General features: G+C 45.7%; 1 protein-coding gene across 4 annotated transcripts in view; it reads left to right on the top strand.

Moving 5' to 3' along the window:
• Positions 1 to 19,641, top strand: part of PHLDB2 (pleckstrin homology like domain family B member 2) — a 483,232-nt gene that overhangs the window by 449,973 nt on the left and 13,618 nt on the right. For all 4 annotated transcript variants that reach the window (XM_069204939.1, XM_069204938.1, XM_069204937.1 and 1 more), the window contains one exon: positions 17,367 to 17,586. In XM_069204939.1, the coding sequence (XP_069061040.1) occupies positions 17,367 to 17,586 (220 nt within the window). The remainder of the gene's footprint in view (positions 1 to 17,366; positions 17,587 to 19,641) is intronic.

The following is a 19,641-nucleotide window of genomic DNA, read 5'->3' as shown; positions in this document are numbered from 1 at the left end:
ACACTTTACTTGGTGATGTGCAAATGATAAATGTTTTCTGAAACCCAGTTTTGGCAGATTATTGTTAATACACTATATAGTTTTATCAGCAAAGCTGCAAGTTTGTGGGAAGGTTTTTGGACATTTCTTGGAAATTTACCGTCTATAAATGACAGTGCGCTACCACATCATGCTTTAGTAATATATTTATTAAAAGTGAGTGTTTAAACATAAACTGAGAAACACTGTTGCCCTGTTGGCAAAGCTATTAGTAATCTAAGAAGGAAGTCATGCATGGATCATGTGTACCCTATATGTGGGCTAGATGTATTATACATGGAACAAACATTTAGTGCATTTAATCAAACAAAAGAGGATTTATTTTACAGCAGAAATGCTGAACTCACATATTTGAAGGTGCACTCATGTGAGAATGAAGAAAAAGGTGAATGTAAAATACAATATTTGCTTAGGATCACACAATTTGAGACCCGTTTCTGGGTCAACTACATTACAGTTAGGTGGAATAGATTATTCAAGCTACTTGACCTGCAGGTCTAGTAACATTTTTATGATTTTCCAAGGCCTACACTCTACTCCTCCACTTCATGCAACTCCCTCTACGACACTGTATGTAAGTCCACTGTACGACAGTCTACTCCACCACACTCTGCTCCATGCCACTCCACTCTATGACATCCTATGCCACTCCACAACACACTACTCCATGGCATTCTATGATACTCCACTCTACGATATGCTACCCCACTCCCCTCTACTCTACTCCACTCTGCCACTCTACTTTATGCTACTCCACTCTATGGCAGTCTACTCCACTATATGCTCCTCCACTCTACTCCACTGTACGAAGCCCCTTCTACCCCACTCCTTGGCACTTCACTCCACTCCACTCTACTTCACTAAATGACACTCTACTCCACACTATTCTACTCTACTGCATGAAACTCTACTCCCCTCCCCTCCACTCTACACCAATCCACTCTAATCACTCCACTCTATAACACTTCCCTCTACAACACTCTACTCCACTCTATGCCACTCTACTCTATGACACTTTATCCAGTTTCTATGCTGTGCCACTCCACTCTACATTCCCTTCCACTCTATGCCCCTCCATTCTAAGCTCCTCCTTCCTGAGCTTCTCTACTCTATGACACTCTGCTCCACTCCACTCTGACACTTTATAACACTATGCTATGATACACCCCACCACTCTGCAATACTCCACTATACAGCACTCCACTTTACAACACTTTGCTCCACCCTGTGTCACCCACTCCCCATTGTAGGAAACTGGCCTGGTTTGTGGTGGGTACCTAAGGTACTTACATTTTATACTAGGTCCAGTTATCCCTCATTAGTGAAATGTAGGCAGTGTCTAGCAGCTTAGGCTGTCTAGGGGTAGCTGTAGCAGAGCAGCCAAGGCTGAATTAAGAGACATGCAAAGCTCTTGCAATACCACGATAGTCACGCAGTACTTATTCACAATAAAAGACAATACTCAGTGTTACCAAAAATAAAGGTACTTTATTTTAGTGACACACAGCCAAAAATATCTTAGAGGCAATACTCCTTCTGGAGGTAAGTATTATACACAACATATACACTAGTAACAAAAATCAGGTAAGTAAATAGTCATGGAATAGTGCCAATAATGAAAAACACAATAGATTGCAATGGGCCTAGGGGCAACACAAACCATATACTGAAATAGTGGAATGTGAAAGTCGGATTCCCCCCTAGACAAGTATAGTGTGTAGGTAAGTAAAGTACCCCACCCCAGAGCCCAGGAAAACAGGAGTAAAGAACAGCAGGTTTCCTCAGGACACACTAGAAGTCGTGGTAAAGGATTATGCAAGAACCAAGCAAGACTGCAGAAACCAGTGATGGATTCCTTGACCTGAAGACCTGTGGAGAGAGGAGACCAAGTCCAGAAGTCGATGAAGAGTCCAGCAAGAACAGGAGCCCCTGTCCACCTGGAAGAAGGTGCAAAAGTGGATTCTCCAGTTCGAAGAAAAGTACAGAAAAGCACCAAAGTAGATAGCTGCAGGTTCCTGCTTGGTGCAAGAGATGTCCCACATCGAGTCATTGGATGCAGGCAGTTTGCGTCACTGGATTCCGCCAACAAGCCTTGGTTCACACAAATACGCATTTTGAGTCAGAGAGGCACTGCCCAGGAGGGACCTGGGGGTCTCAACTCAGACTGAGGAGACAGAGGGGGCTCTCAGCACTTTAGAGAGCCCTCAGAAGAGCAGGCAGCACCCACAGGAGTACCAGGACACAGGGAAAAAGGAGTTGCAAATTGCGCTTGTTGCAGCACTACACAGAGGGGTCCCACGCTGCCGGAGAACAACTCCGGGAGCTGAGCGTCACAGGTTAGAGTGCTTGGGACCTGAGCTATGCTGTGCATGAAGGACTTTTGGAATAAGTGCACAGAAGCCCAAGGAGCTGCAGAAGATGCGGTGCACAGAGGTACTGTCGTAGCACAGGGAAGCAAGCCAAACCTGGACAGCTGGACCTTTGGACAGTCAGGGTCACTTGTGTTCCAGGGATTATGCATGTAGACAGGAGAGGAGTCCCAGAGTACTGGTTGTCGTCGCAGAGAGGTGCCTCCTGAAGCAGGGAAGTGACTCAGTTACTCCACAGGAGATTCCTTTGGTTCTTCTGGTGCAGGGTGAACACAGGCAGTCCTCAGAGCGTGCACACCTTAGAAACTGTTGCAGTTTCTGTCTGGAGCTGAAGTTGCAGGTCACTGGAGTTTTCCTGGATATTTTGTTGCAGTTACATCGGTTCCTGGAGCAGTCTGTGGTTCATCCGATGGTCAGAAGCTGAAGCAGAGGATGCAGAGGAGTCATGGAGAAGTCTTGCAAAGCAAATCTCAGGAAACACCCAGAGGAGAGACCCTAAATAGCCCTGAGAGAGGGGTTGGCTACCTACCCAGGTATGCACCTATCAGGAGGGGTCTCTGACGTCACCTGCTGGCACTGGCCACTAAGATGCTCCCAGAGGGTCCCCACACCTTGGAATCCAAGATGGCTAACACCAGGGACACTCTGGAGGATCTCTGGGCACAACCCCTGGGGTGGTGATAGAAAGGGGAGTGGTCACTCCCCTTTTCTTTGTCCAGCTTTGCGCCAGAGCTGGGACTGGGGGTCCCTGAACCAGTGTAGACTGGATTATGCAAGGAGGGCACCGTTTGTGCCCTTCAAAGCATTTCCAGAGGCTCTGGGAGGATACCCCTCCCATGCCTGTAACACCTATTTCCAATGGGAGAGGGTGTAACCCCCCTCTCATGAAGGAAATGCATTGTTCTGCCTTCCTGTGACTGAGCTGCTCAAGCCCAAGGAGGACAGAAACCTGTCTGTGAGGTGGCAGCAGCTGGGGCTGCAGTGGAAACCTCAGAGAGCTGGTTTGGCAATCCTGGGGTCCCGCCTATCGTGGAGCCCCCAGGGTGCATGGAATTGGCCCCCCAATACTGGATTTGGATTGGGGGCTCAATTTCACAATTTTAGACACCTCAAATGGCCATATTCGGAGTTACCATTGTGAAGCTACATATATGTATTGACATACATGTAGTGCACGCTTATAATGGTGTCCCCGCACTCACAAAGTCTGGGGAATTGGCCCTGGACAATGTAGGGGCACCTTTGCTAGTGCAAGGGTGCCCTCACACGCAGTAACTTTGCACCTGGCCTTCAGTAACTGAAGGTTAGACATATAGGTGACTTATAAGTTACCTGGTGCAGTGAAAATGGCAGTGAAATAGTGTGTGCACTATTTCACTCAGGCTGTAGTGGCAGCCCTGAAGGAGTGTTTGTATGAGCTCCTTATCGGTGGAAAAAGAAATGCTGCAGCCCATAAGGATCTCCTGGAACCCCAATGCCCTTGGCACCTAGGTACCATATACTAGGGACTTATGAAGGGGGACCGGTGTGCCAATTAGAATTGGTATGTGGAGTTACTAAACTATAGTGACAAATTTGGTACACAGAGAGAGCATAAGCACTGGAGTCTGGTTAGCAGAACTCGAGTGACACAGTCAAGCATACTGACAACACATATAGGCCACAAACTATGAGCACTGGGGTCCTGGCTAGCAGGATCCCATGGACACAGTACAACACACTGACAAACAGGCAGAAATTGGGGGTAACATGCCAAGAAAGATGGTACTTTCCTACTCCCATCACTCCACGGCCCTCCACTCTATGCCACTCCATTCTATAACAGTTTAAGACAATCTACTTTACGACACATTACTCCACTCAATTCTACTTTACTGCATGCTACGCAATGCTACTCCACTCAACTCTACGCCACTCCACTCTACGCCAATCCACTCTGCACCAGTTCTCTCCGGCACTTTACCCCACTCTATGCTGTACAATTCTCCTCCACTCTATGACACTTAACTCCAGCCTATGCCACTCCACTCCACTCCACACCACTTCATATATTGCCCTCCACTCTACAGCACTCCACTCTACTACTCTACACTATGACACTCTATGCCACTCCACCTGATGACAATCTACTCCACTCTATGACAATCTACTCTGCTCTACACTACTTTTATTACAACCCTTTTCTCCACTGTACACAACTCCTCTATGCCACTACAAGCCACTTTACTCCATGAAATGCTACTCCATGACACTCTACCCCCCTCAACACCCCTCCTCTCTATGCCCTTCCACTCTACTCCACAACACTCTACTCCCTCCACACCACTTCACAACACTTCACCCTATGACACTTCACTCCATTCTAGGCAAAGCCCCTCGACTCTACAACACGACACTATATGACACTTTGCTCCATTCTATGCCACTCCACTCCAGCCTGCTGCCCTCCACTCTAGGACACTCAACTCCACTCTGCCACTGCACTCTGCAACACTCTATGCATTCCACTCTATGACCATCTACTCCACTGTATGATAGTTGACTCCACTCTACAACCCTCTGTTCCACTCTGCAACAGTCTTCATCACTCAATAACACTCTACAACAGTATGCTCCAATGTATAACACTGTGTTCCATTCTGTGCCACTCCTCTCTACTCCACTACTCCACTCTGCCACTTCACTCTACTCCACCCTACACTATGACACTCCACTCTGACATTTCACTCTGTGACACTCCATTTCACTCTATGACATTCCACTCCACAACAATCTACTCCTCTCTATGAAACTTTGCAACACTCTTCTCCACTGTACACTATTCCCTACATGCCACTCTATGCCATGTTACTCCATTCCATGTCACTCCACTCTATGACACTTCACACCATTCCACACCCTTCCATTCTACTGCACAACACTCTACACCCCTCTGCTTTACATCATTCTACTTCATAACACTTTACGGCACTCCACTCTACACCACTCCACTCTGTGACACTTTACTCCACGCTACACAATGGTACTCCACTGTAGTGGTGTAACAAAGACCTCTGCAGCCCCCACAGGGTGGGGGGGGAACAAGCTCAAGGGGACCCCCTCAGCACAGTACCCTGGCCTGAGAGCTCCTGAGTGAGTTTGAAAGGGGGGCCGTTCATGTACTTTGCAGGGGGGCCCCCTCAAGTTTTGTTACGCCTCTGCTCAACTCTACACCACTCCACACTCCCCTCCACTTCACGTCACTCCACTAAATGCCCCTCCACTGCACCCTTCCACTTTGTTCCTCTTCACTCTATAACACTCCAATCCACTCCACTCTGACACTTTACTCCATTCTATGTCACTCCATTGTACTCCAACCTACTGTCCTCCACTCTACAACACTTCCCTCCACTCTACCACTCCACTTTATGACACTCCACTCTAGGCCACTCCACTCTACGACACTTTACTTCACGCTACATGATGCAACTCCACCCAATTCTACACCACTCTACTCTACACTCCCTGCCACTCTAAGCCACTCCACTGTATGCCCCTCTACTCTATGCCTCTCCACTCTGCACCCTTCCACTATGTGCCACTCCACTCTACAATACTCCACTCATTACACTTTACTCCACTCTATGTCACTCCCACTCTACTCTACTTCACTCTATGTTCCTCCACTCTATGACACTCACTGCCACTCCAGTCTAAAACACACTATGCCACTCCACTCTACGCCACTCCAATCTATGACACTTGACTTCATGCTACACATTGCCACTACACCCATCTCTACACCACTCCACACTCCCCTCCACTCTATGCCACTCTACTCTTTGCTCCTCCACTTTTCACCCTTCCACTATGTGCCCCTCCACTCTGCAACACTCCTCTCCACTTGTTTACACTTGCTCCACCCTATGCCACTCCACACTACTGTACTCCACTCCCCTCTACTGATCTCCACTCTATGACACTCTATACCAGTGGTTCCCAACCTTTTCAATTCTGTGGATCCCCACTTTTTCATTACTGGAACCCAGGGACCCCCACTGAATTGTTATTGGAATCTGGGGACCACCCCACTGAGTCATTACTGAAAGCTGGGGAACTAATTTGTCAATAGCATTTAATTTTCTAAGTAGTCGCAGACCCCCTAAAGAGGCCTTGCAGATCCCCAGGGGTCCCCGGACCACAGATTGGGAACCACTGCTCTATACCACTCCCCAACAATCTACTCCACTCTATGACAGTCTGCTCCACTCTACGACACTTTACACTCTGACACTGTACTCCATTCTACACAACTCCCTCTATGCTACTCTGTGACACGTTACTCCACTCCACTACACTCTGTGCCACGACACTCTACTCCACTATTTGCCACTCCACGCTACAACAGTCTACTCTGCTCTACTCCACTCTGCTCTATGACACTCGTCACCATTGTACAAAACTCACTCTGTGCTACTCCACACTACTTTACTCCACTCAACACTACTTTACTCCACTCTACTGACACTCTACTCCACTCTACTCCGCTGCACTCTACACCGTTCTACTTTACTCCATGACACTCTACTCCCTCCAAGTCACTATACACCATTCCATGCCATGCCATGACACTCTACTTCACTCCAACTATGCCACTCCACTCCACGCCACTTTCCTCTACACCACAAACTTTTAGCCATGCTGGTGTACAAAATGGCTAAAACACTTTCCCAAGTGACAGCACATCCTCTGCATGCGCTCTTGCTTGCAAGAGATATTGTATACAACAAGGGTTTGCAGCCTCCCCATTTCATAACATTTGTTGGTTTCATTGTCATTCTTATTTGCTGCCTTCCAATTTACCAGTGAATACTGGTTTCACTTCCGCTTCTTTGAGCTGGAGCATGGACCAAGTACTGGTGGCTTAAGGTTGGTTGCTTTCCCTCCCCTGATCATACTGCGATTGAGGTACTAATTTTATTTTGTCTTCTTCCCTGTTGTCTTTGTTGGACCTCTTCCCATTTGTAGCTACATTTTACTATGCCACACACACTTCAAAGAAACCCCTTTCTCATTTGAAATGGATTTTTATTGTGACAACAGATGTTATCTGATTTTATTGTGACAACAGATGATATTTGCTTTCAAATGTATTTTCACTGGATGCGTTATAGTCCTTTCTATTATTATTATTTTTAGCCATGCTGCATAGCAGCCACACTGCTATACAGCATGGCTACAAAACATTGCCAAAACTGGCAATGGACAGGTTGAACATCATGAACAAAAAGCAATGGCAGTGCTAATATTCTCAACGGTGAGACCTACTGGGTTTACTAATGCTTGCTACATCTCCGCACACCACCTCTGCGATTCTGAGTAAATCAGTTAATCTTCCCATGCGCCTAAAAGAAGACAACATATGACATTTGGCAAAAAAAAGTCCTATCACACAAAGAAGTCACTTGAGCCACATTAGCTCTCACTGCATCACAGCACTTTTTAAAAGTTAGTTTTAGCCACCCTGCAAACCATCAACGCTGCTGTATAGCATGGCTGCAAAACCTTGCTAAAGCCAATAGCTCTCAAAGGCGAAACTTATTGGCTTTGCCAATTGTAGGAAGCTGGCCTGGTGTGTGGGGAATACCTGAGGTACTTACACCTCATGCCAGGTCAAGGTATCTCCTATTAGTGTAGTGTAGACAGTGTCTAGAATCCAGGCTCTCTAGAGGTAACTGTGGATGAGCAGCCAAGGCTTATCTAGGAGACATGCAAAGCTCATGCAATACCACTGTAGTCACACAGCACTTACACACATGAAAGAAAAAAACCCAGTGTTACTAAAATAAAGGTACTTTATTTTAGTGACACAAATACCAAAAAGTAATAGAGAGACAACCCTCCAATAGGAGGTAACATACTAGATAGTACACTAGTAATCAGTATTAGGCAGAGAAAGTGTTAGAAAACAGTGCAAATAGCAATAGACGATAGTGATCCTAGGAGGAGCCCAAACCATATACTAAAAAAATGGAAGGCGAATGCAGGACCCCCACCTAAGTGGAATATGTAGAGGGGAGCTGGGGGGACTAGGAAACCCCAAAGGTAAGAATCATAGTGCTCCCCAGCGACCAGGAAGAAAGGAGTAAGTTACTGGACTTTCCCCAAACCACCCGAAAGGAAGAAACAGAAGAAAATGCAACACCCAGACAAGAATGCTAGAAACCAGTGGTGGATTCCTGAATAGGAAGCCATGGGGAAGAAGGGTACCAAGTCTAGAAGTCACAGAAGATTCCAGGGGGAGCAGGAGCTACTACCCACCCAGCTGTGGATGCAGGAATTGGTCGACGGTAGGATGAAGACGATCAGGAAGGCAGCCCTGTAGCAGGTGCAGAGTTCCTGGACAATGCAGTCAACGTCCCACGCCGGATGGATGATTGCAGTCGGTCAGTGGCATGGAAGAGCCACCAACAACCCTTGGCAAAGGCAGAAGTTACAGTGAAGCAAAAGTGGAGCTGCTGGGAACCAGCAAGGTCCAGGAGTATTCAGCCCATGAGGGTAGTCCTAGGGGGACCCTCAGCAAGTCAGAGGGTCCAAAGAAGAAGAGGCAGCCCCCACAGGAGACCCACTGGATGAGAAACCAGGAGACGCAGAGGAGCCCACGCAGCTCAACTGGAGAAGGGTCCCACTCTGCAGGAGAAGCCTCAGGGGGCTGTCGGTCACAGGAAGGAGTGCTGGGGGTGGGAGGGGCCTATACAGAGCCTGAAGATCCTTTGGAGGAGATGCTAACAAGTCTTGGTAGCTGCAAGAGACACGCTGCATGGGGGTACTACCATGCGTGGGAAGGAAAAAGGCTTACCTCAACCAAAGTTGGACAGCTGGCAGAGAGGACCAAGAGGACTACTTCGGTCCATCACCCATGGTGCAGAATCCACGCAGCTTAGGATGAGAGGAGATCCATGCACCCGGTCTTCTCTGCAGTTGGTGTCTGCGGATGCAGAGGAGTGACTCCTTCACTCCAAGGGAGCTTCCTTCTTCCTTCTCGTGCAGACTGAAGACCTGCCACCCTCAGATGATGCACAACCAGAGAAATGTTGCAGAAGCAGGAATGAGCCATGGAAACAATGTTGCAAGCAGAGTTTTTGCCGTGCATGTGGATTGTCGTTTCCTGGAGGGTCCAGTCGTGGTTCCAGTGGCTAGAAGTTGAAGTTGAGGTTGTAGAGGAGTCTTGCTGGAATCTTGCAAGCCGAATCTGAGGACCCAACCAAGAAAAAGACCCTAAATATCCCTGAAAGGGGGATTGGTCACCTAGCCAGATGACCACCTATCAGGAGGGGGCTCTGACATCACCTGCCTGACCTGGCCACTCAGATGCACCCAGAGGTCCCTGCCAACTTTGGAATAAAGATGGCAGAACCCAAGGATCCTCTGAAGGAGCTCTGGGCACCACCCCTAGGGTGGTGAGGGAAAGGGGAGTGGTCACTCCCCTTTCCATTGTCCAGTTTCGCACTAGAGCAGGGACTGGAGGTCCCTGAACTGGTGTAGACTGGTTTATGCACGGAGGACACCAAATGTGCCCTTCAAAGCATACCAGTGGCTTGGGGTGGCTACACCTCCCAAGCCATGTAATACCTATTTCGAAAGGGAGAGGGTGTTACCCCCTCGCCTAAAGGAAATCCTTTTATCTGCCTTCCTGGGCTTGAGCTTTTGAAGCAGCAGGAGGGCAGAAACCTGTCTGAGGGGAGGCTGCAGCTTGGGCTGCCCAGAAAACCTCAGAAGGCTGGTAGGAGTAATGCTGGGGGTCCTTTAAGGAGCCCCCAGTGTGCATGGAATCATACTTCCAATACTGGCAACAGTATTGGGGTATGATTACGACATGTTTGATACCAAACACGCCTAGGTTCGGAGTTACCATTATGTAGTTGGATATAGGTAGTGACCTATGTCCAGTACACGCATAAAATGGCATCCCAGCACTCACGAAGTCCAGGAAAATGGAACTGGAGTTCATGGGGGCACCTCTGCTAGTGCAAGAGTGCCTTCACACACACAGGTACTTGCATCCTGCCCTCTGGGCTAGGAGGGCATGCCATAGGGGTGACTTAAAATTACCCGGTGCAGTGGCCTGTCGTGAAAAGGGTGCATGCACTCTTTCACGCAGGCTGCAATGGCAGGTCTGCAGCTACTCTCTGCATGGGCTCCCTATGGGTGGCATAATACATGCTGCAGCCCATGGAGATCCCCTGGTAACCCAATGCCCTGGGTACCTTGGTAACATACACTAATGACTTACATGGGGGCATCAGTACGCCAAATGTGGGGTGTAAGTAACTAAGTTACCAAGTTAGAAGGGAGAGAGCATAATCACTAGGGTCCTGCTTAGCAGGATCCCACTGAACACAGTCAAACACACTGACAATAGGCAGAAAATGGGGGCAACCATGCCAAGAAAGAGTGTACTTTCCTACACCAATTCTTATTTTCTGATCAATCTGCAAGGCAATTCTATACGTCCTCCGATACATTGGCATGGTCTGAAGGGAGAATGGAACCACAGAGGTTCAACTCATAGCTCTTGTCTTCCATTCATACCCATTGTTTAAGCCTCCTCTGTGTCTGCGCTACAAAGATCTACCAAATGCAAACATGGGAGGCTGGCAGATCCAAACAGCATGTCTGAAGTGTTTTAAAACGCCACAGCTCCTCCAATCGTGGAGGAAGAAGAGGGTCACTCTAATGCATAGGTTATCTCACGTGACAAAAATATTTCAAGCATTATATCGACCTAAATACTACATCCTATAAGTTGAGGTAAGTAGCCATGGAGGTAAGAATAGTAAAAATATACCTACCATGATATGTAGTGATAGCCTATGTTGTGAATGCAAATTGCTTGTGGGCTACTACTGACCTCACTATAGTCACATATTAACCAAATCGAGCAGTTTCCCCACTATTGCTCTCCATTTTCGCAAGCTCTATGCTCAGGGCGCACACCAAGACATGTTTGGGATCGCTCAGATGCAACGCGTATTGTGCTTCATCTGGAGCACTCGTCAGGAGAGATGGGAGTAATGTATCAAACGGGGTGGTATCATTTTCAGTCAGGTCGGGGAAATCTGCCCTGAAATAAAGGGAATGGGCTGGAGACCTCCCCATTAACCAGATGCATTATCACAGCACAGAAGAGTTAACCACAGTGTGCAACAGAGACTTGTGGGGTACAATGGACCTCAGCACTTACCAGCCCATTTGTTAGGCACACAACCCAACCAAGGCCAAGGACCCCAGTTATGGGGGCTGAAGTGATCTTTTATACTGGAGAGCCAGTGTAATGCTCCTCACTAGAGTCATGCTACCACATACACTGGGCTGAGAGCTCAGTAGCCAATGTGACTCAAAAAGGCATACACGCTGGATGCCCCCTAACATCAGGGCCCAAGTCCATCACACAAAACGTTGATCAAATGGACCACATTTAATGGCCTGAAATGATTGTCAGATTTACTAGGGAGAAAAAGCACAGGGATAACAGAAACACGTAAGTGTAGAGTGGCATGATGTGTCAAAGCCATGCATAGGACATTCTTCCCCACCACGTCCCTGGTGGCAGCTTACACCTGCATTAGCACTACCTAATACACCTTTTTCTGGATTGGATATGTGTATACGTGAATATGCTCTATATGAATACTCTGCTCTAAAGAGGAATACTTGAAGTAGCCCAACCTGTCATTTTCTGTAGGCATTTATCTCAGCAGAGGCATGCCTGCAATAACGGTTATAAAAAAACGTATTTGTGCCCCCTAATTGCAGGGAATGAGAAATAATGGCGATGGGAAAAGCTTTAGAGAAGCATTGCAGCTCACAAGTCACTGCTAAAATAACCATCTTCGTATTTGTTTATCCCAGCACGTGTTAATGCCCTCTACGTGCTGTTGTGATATAGAAGGCATAGAATAATAATTCATTCTTTGGAGAGTAGATGAACAGGAGGTGGAAGACTGTCTCTACACACGCAGAAATTATTATATATATAGCCAGGGCCACTGGATGTATGCGATTTTCCGGCCTAAGAATTTTTCTCATACCTATGTATTTGCCGCATTTCCCACATAATCTATCATCTGCTAAATACTCTACATATTTTAACAACAACAAAAAAAATGTCTAGCTTAGACGGTTTAGACGTTTTAAAAAACATGCTGATACCTGTTGCAGCGCAGTGAGAGGCCTTTTCCAAAAGTTGACTGGTAACTTTTCTGTTGCTTATTGTTCTATTTCGGTGTTATTTATAGAGTGAAACCTTTGCTCAGACAATGTTAACGTGTAAAAATGACAAAATAATAAAGTAATACAAGCATAAAGTATGCTGCATTGCGCCGCATAATTTGCCTTTTCTTGCAGCATAATTTAGTTTGCTTTGTCACATTAATTGGTCCTCCCAGGCCGCATAATTCCAATGGTCCTGCCTAAAGTACACCAAGTTTCACACCCGTAAACGTTGCAGAAACTAAGCAGAGCATCAGATGAATGGTCAAAAGATATGCATTCCTAATGAGGTGCACACCAGGACAATTGTAACTTTCTGGGTAGTCACAAACAATGCAATCAAATCAAATCAAATCATTAACATTTATCAAGCGCGCTACTCACCCGTGCGGGTCTCAAGGCGCTAGGGGGGAAAGGGGGGGTTATCGCTGCTCGAACAGCCAAGTCTTTAGGAGTCTCCGGAAAGCGGAGTGGTCCTGGGTGGTCCTGAGGCTGGTGGGGAGGGAGTTCCAGGTCTTGGCCGCCAGGAAGGAGAAAGATCTCCCACCCGCCGTGGAGCGGCGGGTGCGAGGGACGGCAGCAAGTGCGAGGCCAGCGGAGCGGAGGGGGCGGGTGGGGACGTAGAAGCTGAGGCGTCTGTTGAGGTATTCCGGTCCCTTGTTGTGGAGGGCTTTGTGTGCGTGGGTGAGAAGACGGAAGGTGATCCTTTTGCTGACTGGGAGCCAATGCAGGTGTCTCAGGTGTGCGGAGATGTGGCTGTTGCGGGGTACGTCGAGGATGAGGCGGGCCGAGGCGTTTTGGATGCGTTGCAGGCGGTTTTGGAGTTTGGCTGTGGTCCCGGCGTAGAGGGTGTTGCCGTAGTCCAGGCGGCTCGTGACGAGGGCGTGGGTCACGGTTTTTCTGGTGTCGGCAGGGATCCAGCGGAAGATCTTACGGAGCATGCGGAGAGTGAGGAAGCAGGCGGAGGACACGGCGTTGACTTGCTTGGTCATGGTGAGAAGAGCAAGTAGAGAAGAGCAATGCTTGTTCACACTTATCTGCACGTCTAAATTTAAACATTTGATGAGACAAATTTAACTGGTGCAGAAAATGTGGAATAGAGTTCCAGTGTTCCATTAGCAGAAAAAAGAAGAATTAAAAAATAAATGCAGATTCTCAGTGATTCTTAACCGTACACTTGATGAACTTGTACAAAGCATAGACTGTAGGATTTTTGGGGAAAAGGCTCCAGGAATGTATGAAAATCACATGCACTTAATCACACAAATTACCAAATAATTTATTCCGCATGAATAATACATCAGGGAGTTTTAGGATCGAGCCGAGCAGTCTTCAAACTGTAGTGAGCAGGCTAACGACTTGCAACCAGAGTTTTACGAGTCTTTGTGAATCGGCCCATTGTATGTTATACTATGTGAACGGAAATTGACAGGAGACCTGAAATAAGCGTTCGGCGAATCAAGAAACGTGTGCATCGAGAGCTAGGGTAAGAAAGGGGCCTAAAAGAGTAAAGCAGTACTCTGTGGATGGTTAACAGGTTGGAACAACAACTGGCAAATTGCTTTCGAAAGCGAGCTAAAACAGATACCCCTGCTTCGTGTCAGAAACATAAGTCAGCAAGGCAGGAAAGTAGCCAAAAAAAAATATGACCCATTTTGAACCGAGTCAAAAATGGCACTTTGCAGACCTGGAAGTAATTTGGGGCTTTGTTCCTCTCTGAATGTCTAAGAATGATTTTCTTTGTTCTTTCCATTCTTCTATCAGTCCTTTGTCCTTCCTCCATTCTCTCCATCTTTCTTTCTCACGTTTTCCATCTTTCTTTCCTTACTTCAATCCTTCCTGAACTTTTTCCATCCATTCGTCCTTCTTGGTCTTTTTATATCCATCCACCCTTCTTTCATTTTATCTATCCTTCTTTCTCTCCATGTTTGTACTCTCCTTTCTCCATCCATCCATCCTTTCCTCTTACCATGCAACCATACATCCTTCCTCCACCTATGCCTCCATGCATCCTTCCCTCCATCATCTTCCTTCTTTCCATCCCTCATTTCATTCATCCTTCTCTATCAATCTACTCTTCTCTGCGTTAATCTATACATCCATTTCTTTCCGACTATATCATCCTCTCCTTGAGGGATCCCTCTCTCCACCCTACACTCTAGCCATTTATCTCTGCATCTAGGCATCCATCTCTGCATCCACCCATCCATCGCTCCACCCACCCTCTCTGTTCCTCCCTCATATCACCTCTCCCTTCCTTCCATTAAAGAGTTGGTATTTATGAGCTTCTGGTCAAAGTCAAAGGAATCCCATTTTACACAGAATTACCCACTGGCACCCTACCCCCGCTACCCCCGCTAACGCTGATAAAGTGGGGGTTCATGACGCCCCTTAGCAAGGTATCGCTGTTCTATGATTGCTGGGCATCCTGCAGGTTAGAGTTTCAACCTGGCAAGATTGGCTCGGTTCTTCACCCTTCCAAGATCGGGTAAATATATCCCAATGAGTTAGGTAATAGTAACACTTGTTATTTACTATGCTACAAAACTGCTGTAGTCATCACTATATATATCTTAGTGCACATTATTGATTCAGAAATACTCGGAGAAGAGAATCTACAGTACTTTCTGAACATGTTTGTGATTTAACTACCAAGCAAAGAAAAAATGATTATGTACTGGTTTGACGTTTACAAAAACACTAAAAGAATCACTTTTAATGTATGGAAAACATACAAAAACAAATATTATAAACACCTCATAAAAGCAGTTTAGTGAAATAATTCATCTGGCCTCGTTTAATCGACCAGAAATGACTTATATCTGAACATAACAGAAACATTTTGCCTGACTAATCTTCCGATATCCCAGCTGTGGGGCAACCAAATCAGTGAAAAACACGGTACACTACTGCAAAAAAATAAAGCAATATATCGCACACTAACAGTATGTACTATCCTCTTAAATACCACCTCAGAACAAATTAGCACCACCGGAGCAGCTCATATTTTCCACCTCTTGCCTTTTTGATACTTTATCCTGTGGTGTCCATTTAGACAGTCCTGTAAGTAGGCACACACTGCCCACCTTCAGTAACTTTACAAGTAATTTCCTAGTAAGTTACTTAACAAGAGCAAAATACACTGTTTGTTGTGTGACAGTTGGAGACTCATTCTTGAACAATGTATTTTCAATATATTTTCTGTAGTTAGTCTAATTTCACATTCAGTGCAAAATTCCGCCATCTAGTGGTTAGATCTGGAAAAAAAATGCCGACTAAAAGAACTTTTTTATTTTCTCCAGTTTTGTTAAATCTTCTGGCACTCCTCGTTTTGTGTTGCAGGTGCTCGAGCCACTAAATGCTTGAGTCAGACGCGTGGCTGTAGCTCAGCTCCAGATTATCGGGCCCAAAACAAGCCAAACTATAATGTGGCTTCCCCCTGCCATCGACAGTGTAACGGTGTACTCCTCGACTAAAAGACAAAGCATTACTTTTTGATGAAAAACAGGAGAATAAGACGCCCACCTGGTGGCTGAACTGCACAATTGTATTGCGCAATGTGAAACTAGAAAACCTGAGTTTCATTGTTGCTTCCCTGCTTGACAAAATGTATGAGGTTAGGAGAATATTTTATTTCACAGAAACCCCTTTCTACAAAATCACTTAAAAGATCACCTTCAAATACATGTGCTCAGAATGTGTACTGTACAAAACTTTGTTATATTTAATTTGTTTGATTGCTGCTCCATCTACACTATGGGGCATATTTACAAAAAAGTGGCACATCATAGATGATGCACCGTTTTTCTTGCACCCCGGAACCCCTCCCTCCCCCCCTTACCGACACCTAACAACACCATAGTTGCGCCGTATTTACAATACGGCACACCATAGTCGTCGTTAGCACAAAAGCGTCAACATTTTTGACGCTTAGTGCAGCAAATCACAGTGAGGCACATTGAATATAATGGGCTGTCATTTTAATGACTGCTCTGAGCAGGCATTCAAAATGATGGAAAAATGGCGCCGTGAAATGAAAATGTCACTGCACCATTTTTTTGGGCATCCCTACGCTGGAACGCCCCTTCATGTATACATTATTCCTGCCTCAGGCATAATGCGGTGCAAGGTTTTACAAAGTGGCGCAATGTATGCATTGTAAATATGGCGCCGCAGAAAAGCCCCCGTAGCGTAAAAAAAAAAAATGCTATGGAGGCACTAAGGTGGCACAAGGGGCTTGTAAATAAGCCGCGAAGAATCGAAGCCACTCATAGAATGCACATGGCAACTGACTTGCCTTTTAGTTCACTAATGGCATTGTAGACTGAGGGGAGGATATGAATGTTTCTGTTGATGTTTAAAAAGGATGCCTTTCAATGAAGTGATATAATCTGATGTGTTAAGTTGAAATGCTCTTGCATGTTAAAGGAATACACTTTTATGATTTTTTAATACATTTTATCATAGTTTTACATGATTTTGCAAGATTTACATGGGAAACATTTTAAGGCACGGCTCTTACAGCCATGCCAGACCATTGGCTTGGCTCAGTTTAATAATTTGCTGGCTTGCCCACCTCTAATTTGTGTGTGCCGAGACAAAGAATGTTAGAGTGAACTGGGTTTCAAAAAGGAGGCCCATAGAGGACCGAATGCGAATTGTGTGACTAAGGCAGTACTAATTCATGGATTGCCTTACTTTTAGACACGTCCTTTGACTCGTTATCTGCCAGTGAAAAAGGAAGATTTCGACCTTCGGGGTCACATTGAGTCAGCTGGTCACAATGTGGAGACATGCTACCATGTGTCAGTCACAGAGAAGACATGCCGAGGCTTTCTTGTAAAGATGGGAGGGAAAATTAAAACTTGGAAAAAGCGTTGGTTTGTGTTTGACAGAAGCAAGAGGACATTTTGCTACTATGCAGGTAGGTGGAGACATTCATGTCTTTGTGAAAAATCATGATCACTGTGTGTAAAAAGAAGGCTGTGTAGAAAACACATAACAGAATGGGTGAGAGGGTGATAAGTAGTTTGATGGGTGCTATTTAGATGTGTTATTGAGAGACAGAATGACTCAGTGAGTGTGCCATGGTGGTGGGTGGAAAGTCAAGTGAAAGATTGGGGAGTAAGTGGGTGAATGCATGAATGCATTAGAAATGTACATGTTTGTTTATGTTTATTTAGTTTTCCCAGTTTCTAAATGCTGTTGTAGGCTAGTTTGACCAGAACAACACACCTTAAACATGGATTGTCTCATACATCATGCACAGACAGCGTGATTTTCATACCACCTTTCATATCTGCCCGTTATTCCCAAATGTGTGTCTTCCCTCGGGGTTCAAATTTCTCTCCTCCACAATATCTCCCTAACCCATTACTGGACCTGATCAGGCCATTTAACCTTAAATGCTACCACTATGCAGGTGTTAAACATATCATTCTAAAAATGGATGGCCAAGAAGATGGATTGAGAAGACTAGGGGAACTTAATTCCCCTCCACGTTCCTTGAGAGAAATTAAAAACCTAGGAGTAACCATGGAATCAGATCTGTCCTTGATAGCAATTCCAATAATGTCACAAGGAACCCCTTTGCACAATGAAAATGCTGCAATGCATCTACCCATGCCTACTATACCAACACAAAATACAAGCTATTCTCGCTCTTGTGATCTTCAAGCTCAACTATTCCAGTACCCTATACCTTGGCACCCTGACTTCATCAGAAGCAACATTTAAATACTCCTAAACACTGCTTCAAAAATAGTGGTGAAGGAACAATTTTCAAAGTGGGGTGATAGTCAAATTGTATATGTAGTGAAAAATTAAAGTTTTACCTAAATATTGTGGACTAAATTAGCTAAACCTAGTTAAATAGAGAAAAATAGTTCCAATGGTGTATTTTGGAACACATACTGCAAGTAAAAAGATAAAATGTAAGGTACTTTCATTTATGGAGAGCACATTCTTCATCATAATTACTTCATTGAGTAACTAAATCAAAAGAAATAACTGCAAATTCACTTTTGATTAGGATAGAGTGATGTCTTTATTACTGTCCACAACGTGAAGTATTATTATTACAAAGTATTATTATTTCCATGCCAGGATATGGTTGGGATGCAGGCATCTCTGGCACACCGCACTTTCTTACAGCCTGCCCAGAAGCAAAGCAATACCCTGTCTCAGTCAGTATGTCAATATCAAGGTTTACAAAGAAAGATATAGATGCAGAGCCTATAAATTCCTTTGTGTCTTGCATGATGACTCTAAAACATATAGGTTTCTATTGCTACATTATGGACAAATAAGTCAAATAAATCTTCAAGTCACCTCCAGTTAGAGATGGCATGAAAGACTACGCATAGTGCAGCCTTGCTTTCTGTTTAGGGCTCGTGTAAACTGGACATCAGTTTATGTTTAGACAGGCTACACAAAAATAAGAAAAAAAACTGTGAAAATATTGCTTGGATGAAGCTATCATCTGGCAAGCATTTATAATTTTTACAAAATGGATTGGGGAGCTATTGCCCAGAAAATGCATGTCTGTCTGAGCTCCTGCAGAGTAGACTTGACTGCAGCATAGCATAATCCTGCAAACAGGGGTGCCCCCCTCCACCCCGTGCTGGCAGAGGTCAGAGGAGCTTGCGAGTAGCATGGTGCGGGGAAGTGCGCCTCTATAAAAAGTAACACTTTCTTCACTCCTTGATCCATGCTGACAACTGGATCCCTGTGGGGGGTCACAGCCCATGGCGATCATTCTGTGGGACCTTGCGGAGCCAGCCGCTTGTGTCACGGGGGCTGGGTTGTGCCCTGTCATCCATTCAAGGGGTTCACACCAGCTCACAGTCCAGGTCTTTGCGAAGGGACTGAGTCAGCCTAGTATAGGGGCCTTTACTGCCAGTGAGGGCGTGAAAGCTCTGGCACCAACCATTTCACCAAAGGATACCCGTTGCTGACGTCTGCCTTCCGTTGACTGGAG

Source organism: Pleurodeles waltl, chromosome 8, assembly GCF_031143425.1.
Source record: "Pleurodeles waltl isolate 20211129_DDA chromosome 8, aPleWal1.hap1.20221129, whole genome shotgun sequence".
Taxonomy (NCBI): domain Eukaryota; kingdom Metazoa; phylum Chordata; class Amphibia; order Caudata; family Salamandridae; genus Pleurodeles; species Pleurodeles waltl.
Note: the sequence above shows the minus strand (reverse complement) of the source record. Positions and strands in the feature narration are given on the sequence as shown.